The sequence below is a fragment of the Trichomonas vaginalis genome, chromosome II (genome assembly GCF_026262505.1).
Source record: "Trichomonas vaginalis G3 chromosome II, whole genome shotgun sequence".
Lineage (NCBI taxonomy): Eukaryota > Parabasalia > Trichomonadida > Trichomonadidae > Trichomonas > Trichomonas vaginalis.
This window is the reverse complement of record NC_067204.1, coordinates 18084019-18102238: the sequence shown is the minus strand read 5'-3', so window position 1 is coordinate 18102238 and position 18220 is coordinate 18084019. Positions and strand designations below refer to the sequence as shown.

Here is an 18220-nt window from a genome sequence, read left to right as displayed (position 1 = left end):
GTAGATGTTTAATCTGTTCAGATGCAAAAATGTTTCTAAACAATGGCGCTTCAAGCCAATAATAATATGGATTAAATATATTATATTAAGTTAAGCCATAGACACAATAAATTTATAATATGCATCTCAGAAACTCAAAGTCTAAACTTGTTTTTATGAATTTATTAAAAAAATATACAGAAAATCAAAAAAAACAGACAAATATGTTTAGTAATAACAAATGTCGTAAAACAAATAAGTATTCCGAATATATAACTGCTATTTTCAGCTCTTCAGTCTTGATAAAATCTATAATCCAAGAAATGTACGAAAATACTGTTGAAAATGAGCACAGCAACAAAAGCAATGACACTGTATATGATATCCTTATTTAATTTTCTGCCAAAACGGTCTTCATCGGTAACTCTTAAAACAGTCGGAATAATTGCGACAGAATCGTCTTTAGAGCTTGTAAGAAGGCCATCATACCATTGTATTTGGAACCATTTGAATCCATCTATTGATTTCGCGTTCAAAATGTAAAGAATTACAGTAACTGTTAAAAGGAAAGTAGATCTAATGCCAGATTTAGCGAGATAGCTTGCTGCCTTGTTGTATCTAACAACTTCCGGTCCGAATATAGTTACAACTGCAATAGAAATGAGAAGATAAACAATTGGAACAAAAACAGGCGGCAAAAAATTAAATACGTAAAATACCCAGCATCCGAAGCATACTGAAAGCAAGGCTTGGAAAATAGAGCTTGATCCTGATAAAATTGAAGAAATTGTAGTCATAATAAAGAAGAAACCAGCAAATATAATAACGAGAATCCACCCTTTGAAGTCAGCTCTAAGGAACATTAAGAATAAAATAGTCGTAAGCATGATGATAACACTTGGAGAGCCATTATCTGGACGAGAAGGATTTAGATCATTGCCATCCCATATTAAGCAGGCAGGAGAACGTGGCATTAAGTATTGAAGTAATATGCTAAAAACTGTAATGAAACTAAAGAAGAATAAGAAATTTAAAATTTGTAATCTTGATTTATTATAAAAACGCGTAAGATTTTGTTGAATACCAAATCCATACAGTCTGAAAAAGATAGGCATAATAATCAAAAGTTCAATTGCAATCCAATTCAATGAATCAAAGTGAAAAATCATTTTGAATGAAGCATAAAATGCTTTAAATACTGTATAAGACTCGCAGCATTTGTTGAACCAATCATCACCAATCCCATTCGTTAATCTCTGGTTATTCGACATTTTTTAGCAATATATTGTCACTTTTTTATATCTATTCTCACACAAGATTTTGCGTTTTCATCAACAAGCTTTTGTATGTTGCTGTATTACTTGCATTGTGGCAATAAATGTTTATTTTGCGGTTAATGTTTCAATAATTGCTGAAATTGATCAGGCATCTTTTTTGATAAAGCAATTTCATGCGATATTTGTATAACACCTAATAATGTCTGGCATATAATATTGAAATTCATAAATTTTATGCTTGGTTGCCGTTTAAACTCTAAAAATGCCGATTAATTTTGATATATTATAGTCATTAATCATGATTATATAGAGATATGTTAGTTGATATAGCAAAACTATATTTTGGTATTTACAAGCGTTATATTTAAAAAAATAAAAATAAAATTTTAAAAAAGTATTAAATAAACTGCAAATATATAATTTATTTACACAACAAAAAAGAATCTATGTTCTGCTTCAATAATTCTTTGAACCATTCTGATTTAATGCATTTTCTTTGAGCTTGCTGAACAACATCACGTAATTCTTTGGTTTCTTCTTTATCTCCTTCTGTATTCAATATTTCGAGAGCTTCCTGGAAAACCGACTTCAAATTCGTTGCAACATCTTCGATTTCGTATTTTTTAGATTTCTTTATAAAGGAAGCTCTCACAATATTATCAATTTTGCTCTCGTATTGGCCTTGTTTTGAAGGTCTTGGTTGATCAAATACCATATTCTGGGAACCGTTCTGTTCTTCGTCATCTTCTTCCTCTCCAGCCTCTTCTATTGTTGTCAGATCATTTTGGACTGATTCTTTGGCCTCTTCGAACATTCCATCAACAACTGATGATCTCATTATGCTTCCTCTCATATTCTTCATGTTTGCTGATGTTGTATGTTGTTCATTAAGCAAACTAAGAACGTCTGGAACTGTTCTTTCTTTAATAGCATTATGGATTTGTTCAGGAAGTCTCCAAATTCCACAGAAACCTTGGAAAGATGATAAGACAAAATTACCTGATATGTATGAGATATCAGTTATCAATGAAGACATCGATGAAATTACATAAATTTGTTCTCCAGAGAAAGAATCAACAATTCTAACAGTTGAATCACTCATACAGGCTGAAATAAATAATCCGCTTGATGGTTCAACTGAAACTTTGACTGGATATGAGCCGTTTGCCAGATTATAAGATCTGAAAACGGAAAAATTATTAATTTTAATAATCTTCATGGAATTATCATCATTACAGGCCGAAACAAAATATTTCTTGTTAGGGAAAAACGATAACGATAACGAGGAAGCCTGAATTGACTTAATTTCTTGGCCATTAAACAATCTTAGTTCATCCGCGCAAGCAGCAATTATCTTTCCATCATCAGTAATTAATAATGATGTTACTGTGCTAGGATTATTAAGAGTTACTGTTTTTAGCTGAATTAATCCAGTTAATGCGACTTGGAAAGTAATTATCTTACCAACATCAGTACCGCAAACAACTGTGTCTTGGTTGGATGCAATTGCTGTTATCGCTTGCTTGGAAATCTGTAGTTGTTGTATTGGATTTAAATTTGCTTTCGAAAGTACATGTAAAGTACCTCTAAAATCACCTGCAACAAGGAAATTTCCAACACATACGATACATCTGATACCTGTCAAGCTCTGATTGAAGTCTACTGGCTTTGCAATTATTTGTTTGCAAATTCTTTCGCCTTCTTGGATATCCCAGATCCTAATTGTTCCATCGCTACCTGCTGTGTACATTGTGCCCTCTTTCTCGGTGATTGTAGCGTTGATTGACCCGGAATGGTTAGAAATCGTTAAAAGAGGAGGTTCTTTGATTTTTCTGAGCCAAAATATGATGGAACCATCGGAATAAGCAGCAGAAACAATGCGTTTGCTAAGAGTTATGGCTACAACGGACTTCCCTGTAATGGAAAACCTTCCAAAAATCACGTATTGAGTTGCATCTTTTTTGACAGCAAGAATGGAGCCTGTTTCCGTACCAATGAGGATAATTTTGTTGTCTATTGCTAATGAAGTAGCTTTGACTTTGAATTCTACAGGTATAATCGAAAATTTTGGCATCCGAAGTTTTGTATTTTGGGAACAGATTGATCCGGCCTTCTCGAAGATGACCAGTGTTCCATAGTTAGTAAGACAGAGAGCGTCATTTGGCTCGTTCGGGTTGATTGCAGAAGCTACAAAGGTTCTGTCTTTAAATTTGACTTTTGCGCCGCTGCGAGATTGTAAAACGACTGGTTTATCACCTTGTTTGCTATCTGTTTTTGGTTGTATGTTTATAAATTGTAATAATTTTTCTCCTGAAACAATTGCGAGTTTTCCATCAAATGAGATATGTAGATGTTTTGGTATTGCTGATAAATGATAATATCCGATAACTGATGCATTTGGTGTTGTTAAATCCCATAAATATAAGAAAGGTTTCTCTTCATTATCGATTTCAACTAATGATTTAGCTTCGGGTGTAAGCCCTATATATGAAAAACCATTTTGTGCTGTTTTAATTGGATATGTGGAAATAATTTTGTCAAATGAATCCGAAAATGAAACAACCCAAATGGTACTGTTTGGTCCGGATTCGGCTATAGCTATATCTGTGCCACTGGGTGAAAATGCTAAAGCTGTAATCTCCCTAATTTTTGGATCTACTACATAATCATATCTAATTTTGCTTTTTGGAACAAATATTGATAAAATTCCACCGCAAGCAATTGCAGTGACACCTGATTTTGAATATGATGTGAATACTGAGGAAGAAATAATTCCTGATCCCACAACTTTCTCCAAAATAGGCTCCATTTTTTATAAAAATGACGTTTTAAATTTCAAAATTTGGTATAAACAAACTTCTTGTATCTAAAATCAACGTGATTCATCTTCACAATATTTTTGTACAAATTCTTTTGATTTATAAGAAATTACATTCATTTGAAGATCTAAAAGATTGAATAAATCTATGAAGGTACTTATAATGAATGATCTATGTTTATCATATTCAAATGATTTTAAAAAAATATCAAATATTCAATTTTAGAAAATGTTTTTATATTTGTAGCTTTTAGCTTAATATTTTGGAATATATTTAATCCAAATTCCATTTGCATTGATCTTTTCAATGGATTTCACTGTAAACTCAATTGGATCGGTATTTGTTTGATAAGGATTTGCTTCGAAAAGCGAAACATTGTTAGTTGCATCAGCAGCAGCTGTAACAAGTAAACTAAGTTCATCAACAATTTTTGCCTTCATGGCACTCCAATTAATCATACCACCGCCTGCAATAGAAAGGATGTTGATGTGGAAAACTTTCTTCAATTTAGTTAGTAATATTTCCCAATCGATTTCATCTTTTCCAGCGATAATATAAGAAACATTTAAACGACGAAGGAGATTCTTATATTGAGGAGATGCCTTTTCAGTTAAAGCTTCAATGACATGTGATTCTGGGCGATCCATATATTTAACGGTGTTTCTGTCCCATGGAAGTTTACCAGACGGATCCATTGCAACAAGGTATTTTCCTGCATCAGTTACTGCATAAAAGTCTCCTTCTGGGCATTCTTTTTCGTTTTCATCGACAGGAGGGTTATCAATTGATGGTAAAACAGCATCAAATGTCCTTCTTCCCCACAACCATGCATCTGGTTTGTAACTCTCTCCTGTCCATTCATAATCGTTGAATGTTACTGAGCCATTTTCAGTATTCCAATATGGTCCAACCATCTTACCATTTAAGGAAATCATTGAATGAATATTCACGAAAGGTCTCTCGGAATTCATTGTTTAGAATGAAAAATGAAGTGACATAAAATTTGAATGATTACTAAATTGATTGGTCATAAAAATGTTTTTAACGTACTTTAATGGCTTTTTCAATGATAAAGTTTTCAACGATTATCCGGCCAATCTTGATTTCTCTCAAATAAATTGAATGATGCTCTCAAATAAATCCTATCAACATTTGACAACAAAGATATTGCAAATTTATTGAACAGCCATATTTAATGATTTTAAATAAATTGATTTATCTCAATTTTGATTGAATCAACTTCAATCTGTTCAAAAGTTGAAAAGGTGATGGATAAATGCAAATATTAATATAGGTGTATGTTTTTCGCATAATGTCAGGACAATAAATGAAAAATCGATTCTGCATTTATTCATTTAATAAAAAATAATAATAATCATATTGAATTAATCATTATGAAGGTAATACAATCATATATGATTACAACATATACGAATTTGATATATTTCTTTTTCATGCCTAACTAAATATGTGAAAAACATCAAATTTTAATTTCAATTTTAAAAAAGTTAACTTCAGTTAAAGGATGTGATTGAAATAAAATATGTTTTATTCATGAAACGGAATATGTGTTGAGACAAATGATGGCAAATGAGAGATAGATAGGACTATGTTTATAAAATAAAAAGTCATTAACAGTTTCGGGTAAAATGAGACGAATTGTGATGTTTTCAATAGAGATGTATTGAAGAACATCAATTGTTGTTTGATTAGAAATCCCTTTTTTGTTATCATAATGAACATAAACTGATTTCCATCCAAAAAATTCCTGAGATGCACGCGTCATTATAGTGTTTCGAGTTACATATAAATGACTTCCTCGTTGTATTCCGAACCTACCTGAATATTCAACAATAAAATTTCCTGGAATGAAAATATTGATTGGTGAAAAGAAAAAATTTGGGATATCTGAATGAATCGAAAACAAATCATATTCATAGGTAATTGTATTGAAATTGTTTAGGAATGTTATATTTTTTAATGAAATACAATTAACAAATGCATTATTTCCAATATATTTTAAAATTCCAGAGAATGTGAGACTGGTTAGTTGTACGCAGTTGTAAAATGTCTCATTCCCAATAGATGGTAAAATCCCAATTAAATTTTTTAATGATGTGCAATTATAAAATACTCTATTTCCAATAGATTCTATACTACCTGTGATTGTGATATTTATTAATGAATTACAATTATAAAATGCTTCTTTTTCTATGTATGTTACACTTCCTAGGATGGTGAAAAATGATAATGAGGGCCAATTATAAAATGTTTTTTCTGGAATTGATGTGACACTCCCTGTAATTGTAATATTTGTCAATGATGTACATAATTTAAATGGACTTATTCCAATATGTACTAAATTCCCTGGAATTGTAATGCTTGTTAATGAATTGCAGATAGAAAATGAATTTCCAATATACGATAATTTATCTGGTAAAGTGATATTGGTTAATGGACAAAAAGAAAATACTCTATCTCCAATATATGTTAATTTTTCTGGTAAATTGATATTGGTTAATGGACAATTATAAAATACATAATTTCCAATATATGTTAAACTTTGTGGTAAAGTGATATTGCTTAATAAACAACTATGAAATGCAGATTGTCCAATATATGTTCAATTTTCTGGAAAAGTGATATTGGTTAATGGGCAATCGGAAAATGTATAATTTCCAATAAATGTTAAATTTTCTGGTAAAGTAATATTGGTTAATCGACAACCAACAAATGCATAATTTCCAATATATGTTAAATTTTCTGGTAAAGTGATATTGGTTAATTGACAATTATAAAATGCACTTTCTCCAATATATGTTAAACTTTGTGGTAAAGTGATATTCTTTAATGGGCAATCATGAAATAAGCCATCTTCAATTGCTGTTACACTCTCTGGTATATTTATTGATTCAAGAATACACTGATAAAAGCACGCAATTCCAATACTTGAAATATTTTGAGGAAGAAAAACAGTTTTCAAACCCCAACAATATGCAAATAGTGATGCATTGAGAAATGGTAATTTATTGCAATTACTGAGATCTGCAAGTTCAATAAAACCCAAATAAAAGGTCTTATTGCTAATACTGATAACTTCACTTTTCTCTTCAAATTTAAGTGTTTTGATTTTATCGAAAGAATTAGATGTAGATTCGGGAGATATTTCTTTAACAGATTTAGGGATGACAGCATCGCCTAAGTCTTGTCTACAACCAATTAAGACTTCATCATTACTTCCCTCCCGATAGATAAAATCATTGGAACAAGAACTTAGTGAAAATAGAAAATGTAGCAAAATAAATTAAAATTGGCATTAATATAACTTAAAAATATTGAGTCAAGTGTGTAAATTTTTGAAAATTAAATCTTCTTGGATTAAATATTGGGAAAGGGTACCTTAAAAGTATCGAAATAGGAAAATATTATTTGTAAATTGGTCATATTTTCATAACGAAATTTTTGGTTGAAGACTTAAAAGTAGTTGCTTTATTTCAATGGTTGTATTGGATTGTTTTGTCATTGCTCGTTTAATCGATGATATTTTACTAATTGGATCTGAACCTAAGGAAAAAATAAATTCTAATGTTGATGTACGATGAGTGATTCTACAAGTATAGTATTTGGAAGAGTCTGAAATTCCTTTTAAAACAATACATCTCTAACCATTATATGTTAATCGTGAAGATTTGTTGATAGTGAAGACCTCTAACAAAATATTGTAAAATTTTGTTCTCAATTTTTTTGAATTATTGAAATAAAAAGGCAAAGGTAGGGCACGGTTTTGTACGTCATTTTAATATCTGAATTATGCATTAAATTTGCAGTCATTCAATTTTTCCGATGGCAATATCAGAACGATATTCAGCGAATTTGTTGTAAAAAAAAATACCCCTGTCAATAGGGCAAACCCAAATTTTAGCTAAAAGTGACAGGGGGAAAAAAACGTTTAGTATTAAAAAAAAGACCGATGAGAGCTTCGTTCGAAATATAGAGGGAACTGAGAATGCGCAACCATTCTCAGGGAATATTGGATGCTATTCCCGTTCCCTCTGTATGGAAAATTGAGGTTTTCAAAAGGAGTTAAAATAATATCAAATTTATACTAATTTACTTCAAAATACAAAAGTATTTGACAGCTAAAATTAGTTACTTTAGCAAGCCTATCAATACCCTTTTACGATTATTGCTACTTTTTCGAAATAAAAGTAAAAACAAATTTATACTAATTTACTTCAAAATACAAAAGTATTTGACAGCTAAAATTAGTTACTTTAGCAAGCCTATCAATACCCTTTTACGATTATTGCTACTTTTTCGAAATAAAATAAATTTATTATCAAAAACCTTTTTTTTCTTAGTAAAAATAAACGAAATTTTTTACCTTATGAACTTTTGATGGAAATATGCAAATTTAAAATAATAAAGAAAGCCGCGAGCGAAGCGATCGGCTTAGTTCGAAGATTTTGATTCAAATCTTTGCTGATCTGTAATTCGCGGAAGCCGCGAGCGAATCGAGCGGCTTAGGTCTAAGATTTTGATTCAAATCTTTGCTTATATTCCTTAAATTCTTTATGAAACTCGCAACAGTTCCATAAAAAATTTTAAATTCTAAACTGTCGAAATTACCGATCGGTAATCACACCCTTCACGGGTGTGTCACTTTTTACAGGTGTGTCACTTTTAGCTAAAATTACCCCTACTCCTGTCAATAGTTCATACAATATTCACATATAATATATCTAATTTTTATATCGATCATTTAAGGCGTTCGATTCTGGAGGTTGATTATTCAAGAAATTTCTAGAAGTGCTCCCACTCCAAATATTAGCAGCTTAGCTTATCTGTTCATTCTGGAAAATACCTAGGCCTAGTTATGCATATACATATAAATATTGTTCGCATCTCTTTTATTGAAGTCAAATTCTAAATTAGATTTTTGAAAATCATACACAATATTCGCTTTCTTAATTAAGAATGTAACATTTATGTAGGCTTGATGTATGTCTGATTCAATATAATATGATTGGATTCGAGTTCAGTTTAATCAAATTCATATTTATGGAATCCTAGTCATTATAAGTCTTGTAATCTTAATAATAAAACGCATTAATGAAAATCATTTTAATTATAAAACAAAATCATTCCTTTAGGGAGATCACTTCTAAATTTCTCCCTAAAAAAAATAAAAATAAAAATAAAAACTTTTGTTTTTTTAGTTTAAATCTGTGTTTCTTTTGAAAACTCTTCTAATAATCTAATTGGTTCTAATGATTCCTTCTCAATGATTGGGCGGAAATCTTCTGGGCATTTATCGACAAAGACCTTGATTGCTTCGATGGACTCAGAAGCATGGCGAGACACAGAAGCAGCCAATGTGAATCCGGATTCGATGAGGAGTTCGATCTTTTCGCACATAACAGGTGCAGTTTCGATGATTCCTAAAACTGGGTGTGACTCGATGTGGAATGTGTGGATTTCATCGGCATATGCTTCAAGAGACCTCATGATCTGGACAATGAATGCGTGTAACTGGTCTCTGATTGGAGCTAACTTATGGTGTGATTTGATCAAGTTCAATGAGATTCTGATCTTTGCAAGCATTGCCAATGCGTCTGACAATCCAATTGCAATGTTAATCATCTGTGAATCGGTGATATCGAACAAGCTTTCTTCGGATCGCTTCAGTTTGCTGGAAATCTGCTTCAAGATCTCAAGCAATTCATCAACATCAACAGGCAAAATTCCACGCTCAATGCTCTCAAGCCAATGGATCAATGCATTGATGTGGTCTGCCTTTGATGTGGACTTGCGAAGACTGTCGTACAACTTGTTGATGCCGCGCTGAAGAGTATCAGCTTCGAATGTTCGGAATGTGGAAACATCCATAGACAAGTTGTTGATCAATCGAACAACAAAGTTCTTGATCTGGCCGTTCGGTGCTTTGACTAATGTGCTCGAGTAGTTCTTGATGATCTGGACTGTGTTGTTGACCTTGACGTTGATCTTGTTCTGCTGCTGGTTGAAGCTTTCGAGGAGTGTTCTTTCAAGCTCGTTCAAGATGTGCTCTGTCTCAGCGACGTATCTTGGATGTGCATTTGGTTTGTGCATACGGATTGTACGAAGGAATCGACGGATGCGCAAAAGTGACTTACTCATCTTGTCGGAGGAATAATCTGACAAAAGTGGATCTGAAATTGTCTGGCAAATTGAGTCAAATTCGTCACTTGACCATCCTTGGATTGTAAACTCCTTGTAGATGTTTGTGATGATTTGGAGAACTGCGTCCTTGTAGATAAGCGAGTTTCCGCTGAAGGCTGTGTTCTTCAATATTGTCTCTGTCAATGTGTTGTATGACTTAGAAATTGTGGTTAAGTTTTGTGCTGCAATTTGGCACTTTTCTGTGAGTTTCAACATGACAGGATATGACAAGATTGTTGAAGCTTCTGAAACGTTTTGGTTGATGATTTCGAGGTTTGTGATGTCAGGAACAAATGATGAATCGATGTTCCTAACGAGGATTTCAAGGCCATCACCTGCATTCTTGTTGTATGCATCGGATTTGATTTGTTTAACTAACAACTCCAAATCATTCAAGAACCAAACAAAAATGGTGTCGATGAACTTGATTCTGTCAACTGATTCTTCGCATGAAGCAACCATTGTTGCGTACTTAGACTGCTCGAAAATCTTTGTGAACTCGTCAGCAGCGTCATCAAGAGTCATAGCTGTCTCTCTAAGTTCGTAAAGTTTGTTGTCTTTAAGGAGCATCAACATTTCGTAAAGAATTTCAATGATTTCGTCGTCTTTTTGTGTCTTGTCTGCCAACTTCTTGATTGAAGAAACAATCTTCTTAGCGAATTCATCACGCTCTGTTGGATTGAGTTTGATGTTATCGAAATCTTTGATTGTCTTCTGAAGTTTTTCTTGTGTTGCTGGTTCATACATCTTTGTTGCAACTTCATCAACAATCTTGTCAATGCTGTTGTCCAAATTCTCAAGTTCGTCTCTGATGTGTAATGCTGTCAATCTGTATGTCCAGATTCTTGATACGTTGTTGATGAATCTGTCAAATGATTTCTGGACATCTTCTGAGAGTTTGTTATCTGGTTCGATGTAGTTAATGAGTTCAGCTGCTTCTTGTGCTGATTTGTGGATACGTGCAAGTGTTGACAATGTTAATTGTTCGTCCTTGCGTGATACAGCTTCGATGAAATCGTTCTTGGAAATGCGGTAATCGCCCATGATTGATGCCATGTCTGTTCTGCAATCAGCAACAGCCTTTGAGTTGATCTGCTGTGTGATTGGGAATTTGACTAATGGTGTCAATGGACTGAGATCGAAATCATGATACATGTTTCCGATGGAATGAAGGATCTTTGATGCATCATTGACTGCGGAGATCAACTTGTTTCCTGGAACTGTTGTAGAACAAAGAACTTTGACTTCGTTCTTGATGAGAGAAATAGCGATGTTTGATCTCATGTAGATTCTTGGAGAATCGAAAGAGCCAGGAGTTCCAACTAAATTGTGCAAAATGTCAACGGAATGTTGAAGAGAAACAAAAGCGAATGGGAACTGAAGAAGGAATCTCATTGTATCTGTGTTCTGTGCAACTAAAATGGAGTTCAATGTCAATGATAACTGAAGAGCTCCTGCATTAACCATGATTGAAATGAACTGTGGTTTTCCAAAGAGTTCTTTCCAGTTTGGTAATGTTGTATCACTCTTGCATGCGGCTTCAAGAATGACTTGCATTGGAGAATTCTCGAGATCAGCTGTGACATCGTGTGCAAGCTCTAAATCCTCTTCCAATGTCAGTGAATAAGCAAAGTATGATGCTTCGTGAACTGACAATTTATTGATGATTTCCTTGGATTTGTCTGAAAGAGTGATTTCTTCAGAGTTCGATGCATCGTAGAGTACGCGGTGGATTGTTGCATGAACAAACCAATGATAGAGGTTGTAGAGCTTGAGGAAGATCTGGCAGAACTCGCTGACAGGGCGGTGGATGAGCCATGACAATGCAAGTCCTGGTCCCATGTTCAACAACAATTCGCCAACAGTGCATTCGTCAACCTCGAAATTGATGTTGTCCTGGACATAGCACTTGAGAGCGGAGAAGCTGTCATTCCTTGCTTCTGTTGGATCTAATTCGAACAACCCAACATCGTTTGCGTATTGGTTGTAGACGTGGTGCAATGATCCTTCCAAAAGTTGGAATAATTGTGCACATTCTTTAGCCAAAACTGATGGTTGGTCAATGACCAAAATAACAGCAATTGTCAAGAGGTCGCTGACAACAACAGATGAAGAGAAATTCTGTACTCTGCTGTATGAATCCCTGAGAATAGTAATTGCTGGATTGATCATTGTAAACAGTGTTCTGTGCTCGTTGAAAAGTCCTGGCAAGTTGAATGCAACGAGTTTGTTGAATTCGATCAATGTATGGATGAGTGTTGAGTTCTGGTTGTCTGGATTGAGGATCATCTTGCAGATGTCGGCAGCTGCAGACAAGAACTCCTTGAGATGGTCGTCTGGAAGCTTCTTTCTGTCTTCCCAGAGGACACGTGAGAATTCGACCATCGCTGTCATCATGTTGTTCATAGAATCTTGATGTAAGATGACAGATGGATCGATATCGTGGAATTGGGAGCTTTCTGTGATGAGTGGGAAGAGATTTACAGATAATAAGTGATGTCTGAAGAGATAATCTAAGCGCTGCTGCATCTTTGTCTTAAGTTCGACATCGCCGACAGAGAACAAGTACTTGGAAATGAGATCTTTGAGTTCAAGGCCGTTTTCAAGGAATAATTTGACAATCTCTTGGAAAGCTTCGACTCGGCGTTCTTCCGTAGCATAAGGAAGTTCCATGCATGAAATAAGATGGGAGAGAATGAAGGAAATGACGTTACGAGATGTGACATAAATTGGATCTTTCGAAATTGGAACGAAAGACTGGCGAACGAGAGCCAAATTGGTAAGAACGTCTTTAATGATGGCCTTAGCTTCATCGTACTTGCTGTCGAGTGAAGATAAGAGCCAGCCAATCTTATAAGCGTTATCGTAAGGACGATGGTCGTATGTAAGGTATTTAAGATAGCCTATTAAGCGGCTGTGGTAAGCAGTAATTTCGTCTTTGAGGACTTTTGCTGTATTTGCGTTGACTTTTTCAAGAAGAACGGACAAGTGCCATGCGCAACTGTCAGCACGGATAAGAAGAGCGTGCATTAAGTTAGCGTTCGTTAAGTCTGTGATTGTTTCGTCTTTTGTGATGAAATCCCAAACGTAATCTTCGCAGAAAATTGGTGGACGGATTGTCTGCTTCTGCTGGAGAATGTCTTCCTTGGTGCGGAATGTGAATTGTGTCTCTTCAAGAGAATCTGTGCCATTAATGCAGGAAACTGTCTTTCTGACAATTGAGCGGCATGTTCTGGAAGTAAAGCGAACTTCCTCAACATTCTCGCCATCAATTGAGTATGTAAGTTTAATCGTAGTGTTGTCTCTCTGAATTGAGAGAACATCGTCGTAATTAATAGAAAGACGTGTCTTGAACTTGATGTAGTCGAGAACGAATATACGGCGTTCTGTATAGATGAGCTCGAAATTGTCAGGAAGCCTTGGATTTGTGTCATTTGGTAATTTGGCGGCTGTGAATGATTGGCAGTTGAAAAGTGGAAGCGCTTGAACCTTTGTTACGAACTCCTTCTCTGCTTGGAATCTGCTGACTGAGTTAAGGAAAGTCCACTCAAGATGCAAATCTACAGCTGCGCCGTTAACAGACTGGAAACGCCGTGGTAAATATTTAGCGAGGTCTGAGATGGCTCCTTTGTAAGCACGGGATGGACCGACAGACGCTTGGAGGAGATATGCTGAAAGAGAAACTGCATCTGAGAAAGGAAGGTAAACTGGACCACGAAGATACAAATCTAAGAAGTCAATCTTCTTATCTGTATCGTCGGCGTAGATTTCGAAGCTCTTTGCACCAGATACTTGTTCTGGGATTGGTAAAGCATCGAAAAGAACGGTTCCGTTGTGTTCAACGACAAAGGCATCGGGAGAAATTGAATTGATTTCTTTTGAAATCCTTTCTTTGATTGTACGAATTGAATCTTTAAGATTAATGGTAAGTGTGATTGGATCTCTCTTGATAGATGGGACCTCTTTGCGTGTGTCATCTTTTTTGCGTTCTGTACCTGGGAAATTGAATGTTAAGTCAAATGTTAATGGAACAAGCTCAACGCGTGGCTTTTCTGGAATCTGAAAGTTTTTAATTGGTTTGTCTAAATCTGCATATGTAAATGTACCATCAATAAGTTCAATGCAAATGTTGTGCTCGCCAATATTATCCATTTCTGGGAATAAAAGCTTAGCATGAGAATAAATTGAACCAACTGTGGAAAATGCAGGTACTGTGACTTCTTTCTTTTCTACTTGGCCGTAAGGAAAATCAACAATGACTGTAAGCTCCTGCATATTTAATATAAAATATAAGTGTCACATTTTATTTTATTTATATTTTGAAAAATGATGTGGCCGATAAAAAGAGAAATAGATCCAGTAGTATATGGTATTCATGTTTTTTAAGTTACTTTTTTTCGAAATTTTGTTTTTGCACATGAAAGCTGTAAACTCAAATTGGCAATTTTAATTAAGACCTTACAACAAAGGCTTGGTTTGCCTGAATACTGCGTGATGAGTGATCACACGGGATTGAAAATGATGATACTTCGTTCAGAGTTACATTTAATAAAGCCTCACAAGAATTGAATTTGGAATCAAACTAAAAGTAGATTATTTCACACAAATTTCTCTATCATACGCCTTTACTGTCGAGTTTTTGTAATTCCACTCATGGTATCTTTATTAATTACTGCTTTTTCTTTATAATTTACAATTTTCGCACTTCAACCTCTATATAATACTAAATTTAAGTAAGTGATGCATTTGATACATAAAAACTAAGCATATTACTTAGGTTCAGCCTATTTCTCAATGGTTTCATGAATATTCTTGGAAGATGAGAGTTATTAAACTGAGTAACTATTAGGATTTACTATTTCCTAATTATTCCATTCTCAATTAAACTAATAACTAAATATCTATTTTGTGAAATTGGAGTCTAATTATTAAGAATATGTTAATCTGAGTTTGGATGTTTGATATGATTCCAAACATAGTTTTAATTAAATGTAGACTTAATACGTACTTAAATTATTCTTGAAATCATATTGGAATGATTTGGATAGAAAGATATAACTGATCAAAATTCCAAATTCATTGAGAATACTTTTAAAATGAGAAGCACATATTTGTGCTGAAATAATGAAACCTGTTATTTTGCATGTTCAATATTAGTTCCTTCATATGAGTACATAGGTAATATAGGAAAAACTCTACTTCATCTTGCACCAAATTAAATATTATACAAATCGAATGAAAGAGATTTATTTGATTTAGGAGAAAGAACAGTAAGGTATTTAATATATATAAAAAAAAGATAAACAATAAAATAAAGATTAAACTTTCCAAGAAAGAACGCTGTGTCCATTTCCTCTTACGAAAGCGAAACTTGTTGGAATGTGAGAAATAAGCTTCAGCAAGTCTAAGTACATAATATTAGACATATCTGTTGGAGGAATGAACAAAGTACAGATGATCAAAGCAGCTTTGTTTGAGTATTCCCTTATAACATCTGCGAACAAGATAAATCTCTTGAAAACTGGATCATATGGGAACTTTCTTGTCAAATGTTCCCAGTAATTCTTGTTGACAGTGCTAGGAGTACTGGAATTCTCATCAATCTCGATGCCAATGACTTCTGCGTTGATTCTGAACCTTTCGCATAATCTTGACATTCTTTCCTTGGATTTTTCAGCGGTATCGCCATTAGCTTTGTAAGCAATTGTCAATACACGCAATTTCTTCTTCAAATAATTTGCCATCAAAAATCCAACTAAAAGTGTCAAACCGCCATCATCGGCTAACCAATAAACATCAACGAAAGATGACTCGTGGAATATGTTGTAGGGCCTTGCGGTGAGTATTAAACCGAAATTAGCCTTCAAAACATCAACGACCATGTCATGAACTTCATCTGCAGTACGTTCGTCGATATTTATGAAAACTGTGTTCGGTCTGAAGGCTCCTACGCCGGAAAGTAGCATCTGCTTCATCAAGGCGTTCCTTGGACCTGTTGCAAGTACAGTTTCGAAAAAGATATTATGTTGGTTTGCATAATAAACTTCCAAATTCTTTCTGCGCTCTACAGCCAAGTCCAAACCTTTATGGTCATCCATACACTGCGAGATAATACAGAAAGCTTCGTGATGCAACAAAGTTTTGATGAATGGAAGAATTTGTGTCTCGAATTTCTCGTCTTCTTTGACAATGGTTAGCAAATTAATTCTAAACAACTTCGGGTTGTCGTTAATCCTCTGAGTACTGAGCGCATCTGTATAAGTTTTGTACCAAGCCTGCGCTTGCATAACTGAGCCCCAATTCTGCGTGGATCCTTTGAAGTATGAGATTGAGTATATTGCGGCCAAAAGAATCCAGTTAATTATTGAGGAAGCCCATGAAATTAAAATTTGCAAAATCAGAGTTACAATTGAGCCGAATAAGCTGAGCCATGGACTCCACATCTTGTTCTTAGGACGCCAGCCTGGAATATGTGACCTTGAAGCAGTAAATACGCAATAATTAATAATAAGTGACAAACTGAGGAAGAAAATCGTATTAATATTGGCTGCAAAGTCCAGGTTACCGATTCCGACGAACGTTGCTGTAACAGCAAGTGGAATCCAGAGATCATATTTATATCTGATCGGAGGAAGCAACTGATCTGTTGCCAAATCAGCGACTAAGCCTCTCTCGTAGCCAATCATGGCGATGGAACGGTGGAAACCGAAAACTGTCAAAGTTACGAAACAAACCCACTTATTAATGTTGAAAGAAAGGATTGGAGAGACGTCATCTGCAATAAGGAATGATCTTTCACCACAGAAACCAATTAAAAGGATGGTTACGTGCCAGAAAATAACTGATAATCCAAATGCCCACCAAAGACCCTTTGGAATCATCTTTTGTGGGCGTTTCAGCCTTCCTGTATACGCGAAACCACCTGTAAGTGCTGTAAAACCTGGTGTAACCGTGTAAATGTATGACATAAATTTCAAAACTGTCATTTCTGAGTGAGACCATGTGTTACTTTTGAATGTGGTGAAGTTTGGTCTGTTGAATCCTTCTGTGGATCCTGTCTTTCTGACGAAACAGCCAAGAATGAAGCCAAAAATACCAATTAAGTGTGTTGTTGTAGTAAACCTTAACGAATATGGGAAGAATCGTGCTAAAGGAACTGATATGAGCATAATAGACATGGCTATAACACGAATATCGTTTCTTTCGCTCTTTGTGAAAAATTTAGGTTCATACATAGAAATGATTGATTCGGAGTAACCAATAATAGCTGAAGCAGCACCTAAACATGTTGAAAGATCTAAGAATATCGTAAAGCATCGGCCAAGGTCAGGTCCAATTGTTCTCGAAATTACATAATGGATACCACTGCCATCAATCTCACCATTCGTGCCCATTGCGTTTAATGAAGTAATAAGGATAATTGAAATAACGCAGGAAAGCCAAATAATTGCTAAAGAGTAAACAACGCCGCAATCACCAACCAATTTACCTGCACGTGTCCAATATGTCATACCCATTAGATTGATGAATGTAGGTAAAAATACGCCTGTGAAAGCATTCATTGTTTTCTGAGTTTCATCGACAGGAGGCTCTTTCTGAATATGGCAGTTATCGGATCTAGCGCGTAGATCAGAAACTGTTGGTCTTTTCGCAATTTTCTTGTAAAAAACAGTAGAAGGACCAAAATCATGTGGATCAATAAAAGTTGCCGGAGGAGCTGGAGTACTTTCACTAGCAGATTCATTTGTTACATTGCTCGTGGATTGGCTTTCATCATCCAAATCCTCGAGCACATTCTCTTTTACTCTTTCGTAGCTCATTAATCTATTGAAGGTAAATTGACGATGAATAAAAGAATGCAAATTTTAAACTATCTCAATATATGCTATAATAATACTTGCTTATTTTGTTCAATGGGGAAATTTGAAAATCTTTCAATTTTGA

At 34.5% G+C, this 18220-nt stretch overlaps 5 protein-coding genes across 5 annotated transcripts, besides 1 other annotated feature; all 5 read right to left on the bottom strand.

Annotated features, from left to right (window-relative positions):
* Positions 1 to 198: 198 nt before the first annotated feature.
* Positions 199 to 1267, bottom strand: TVAGG3_0564710 (uncharacterized protein; the record flags this gene model as incomplete). Its single annotated transcript, XM_001581846.1, has 1 exon — positions 273 to 1250. One exon carries the CDS (start codon positions 1248 to 1250, stop codon positions 273 to 275), a length of 978 nt encoding a protein of 325 aa, XP_001581896.1.
* Positions 1268 to 1663: 396 nt separating this feature from the next.
* Positions 1664 to 4070, bottom strand: TVAGG3_0564700 (mitogen-activated protein family; the record flags this gene model as incomplete). The annotated part of the gene is made up of 1 exon (XM_001581847.1): positions 1678 to 4065. One exon carries the CDS (start codon positions 4063 to 4065, stop codon positions 1678 to 1680), a length of 2388 nt encoding a protein of 795 aa, XP_001581897.1.
* Positions 4071 to 4311: 241 nt separating this feature from the next.
* On the bottom strand, positions 4312 to 5156 carry TVAGG3_0564690 (cupin domain-containing protein family; the record flags this gene model as incomplete). The annotated part of the gene is made up of 1 exon (XM_001581848.1): positions 4330 to 5046. One exon carries the CDS (start codon positions 5044 to 5046, stop codon positions 4330 to 4332), a length of 717 nt encoding a protein of 238 aa, XP_001581898.1.
* A 2823-nt stretch (positions 5157 to 7979) lies between these two features.
* Positions 7980 to 8780: a mobile genetic element.
* Positions 8781 to 9283: 503 nt separating this feature from the next.
* TVAGG3_0564670 (Second domain of FERM family) lies at positions 9284 to 14551 on the bottom strand (the record flags this gene model as incomplete). Its single annotated transcript, XM_001581849.1, has 1 exon — positions 9296 to 14551. One exon carries the CDS (start codon positions 14549 to 14551, stop codon positions 9296 to 9298), a length of 5256 nt encoding a protein of 1751 aa, XP_001581899.1.
* Positions 14552 to 15533: 982 nt separating this feature from the next.
* Positions 15534 to 18131, bottom strand: TVAGG3_0564660 (the record flags this gene model as incomplete). The annotated part of the gene is made up of 1 exon (XM_001581850.1): positions 15595 to 18096. The coding sequence occupies one exon, from the start codon at positions 18094 to 18096 to the stop codon at positions 15595 to 15597; it is 2502 nt and encodes an 833-aa protein (XP_001581900.1).
* Between the last annotated feature and the right edge of the window lie 89 nt (positions 18132 to 18220).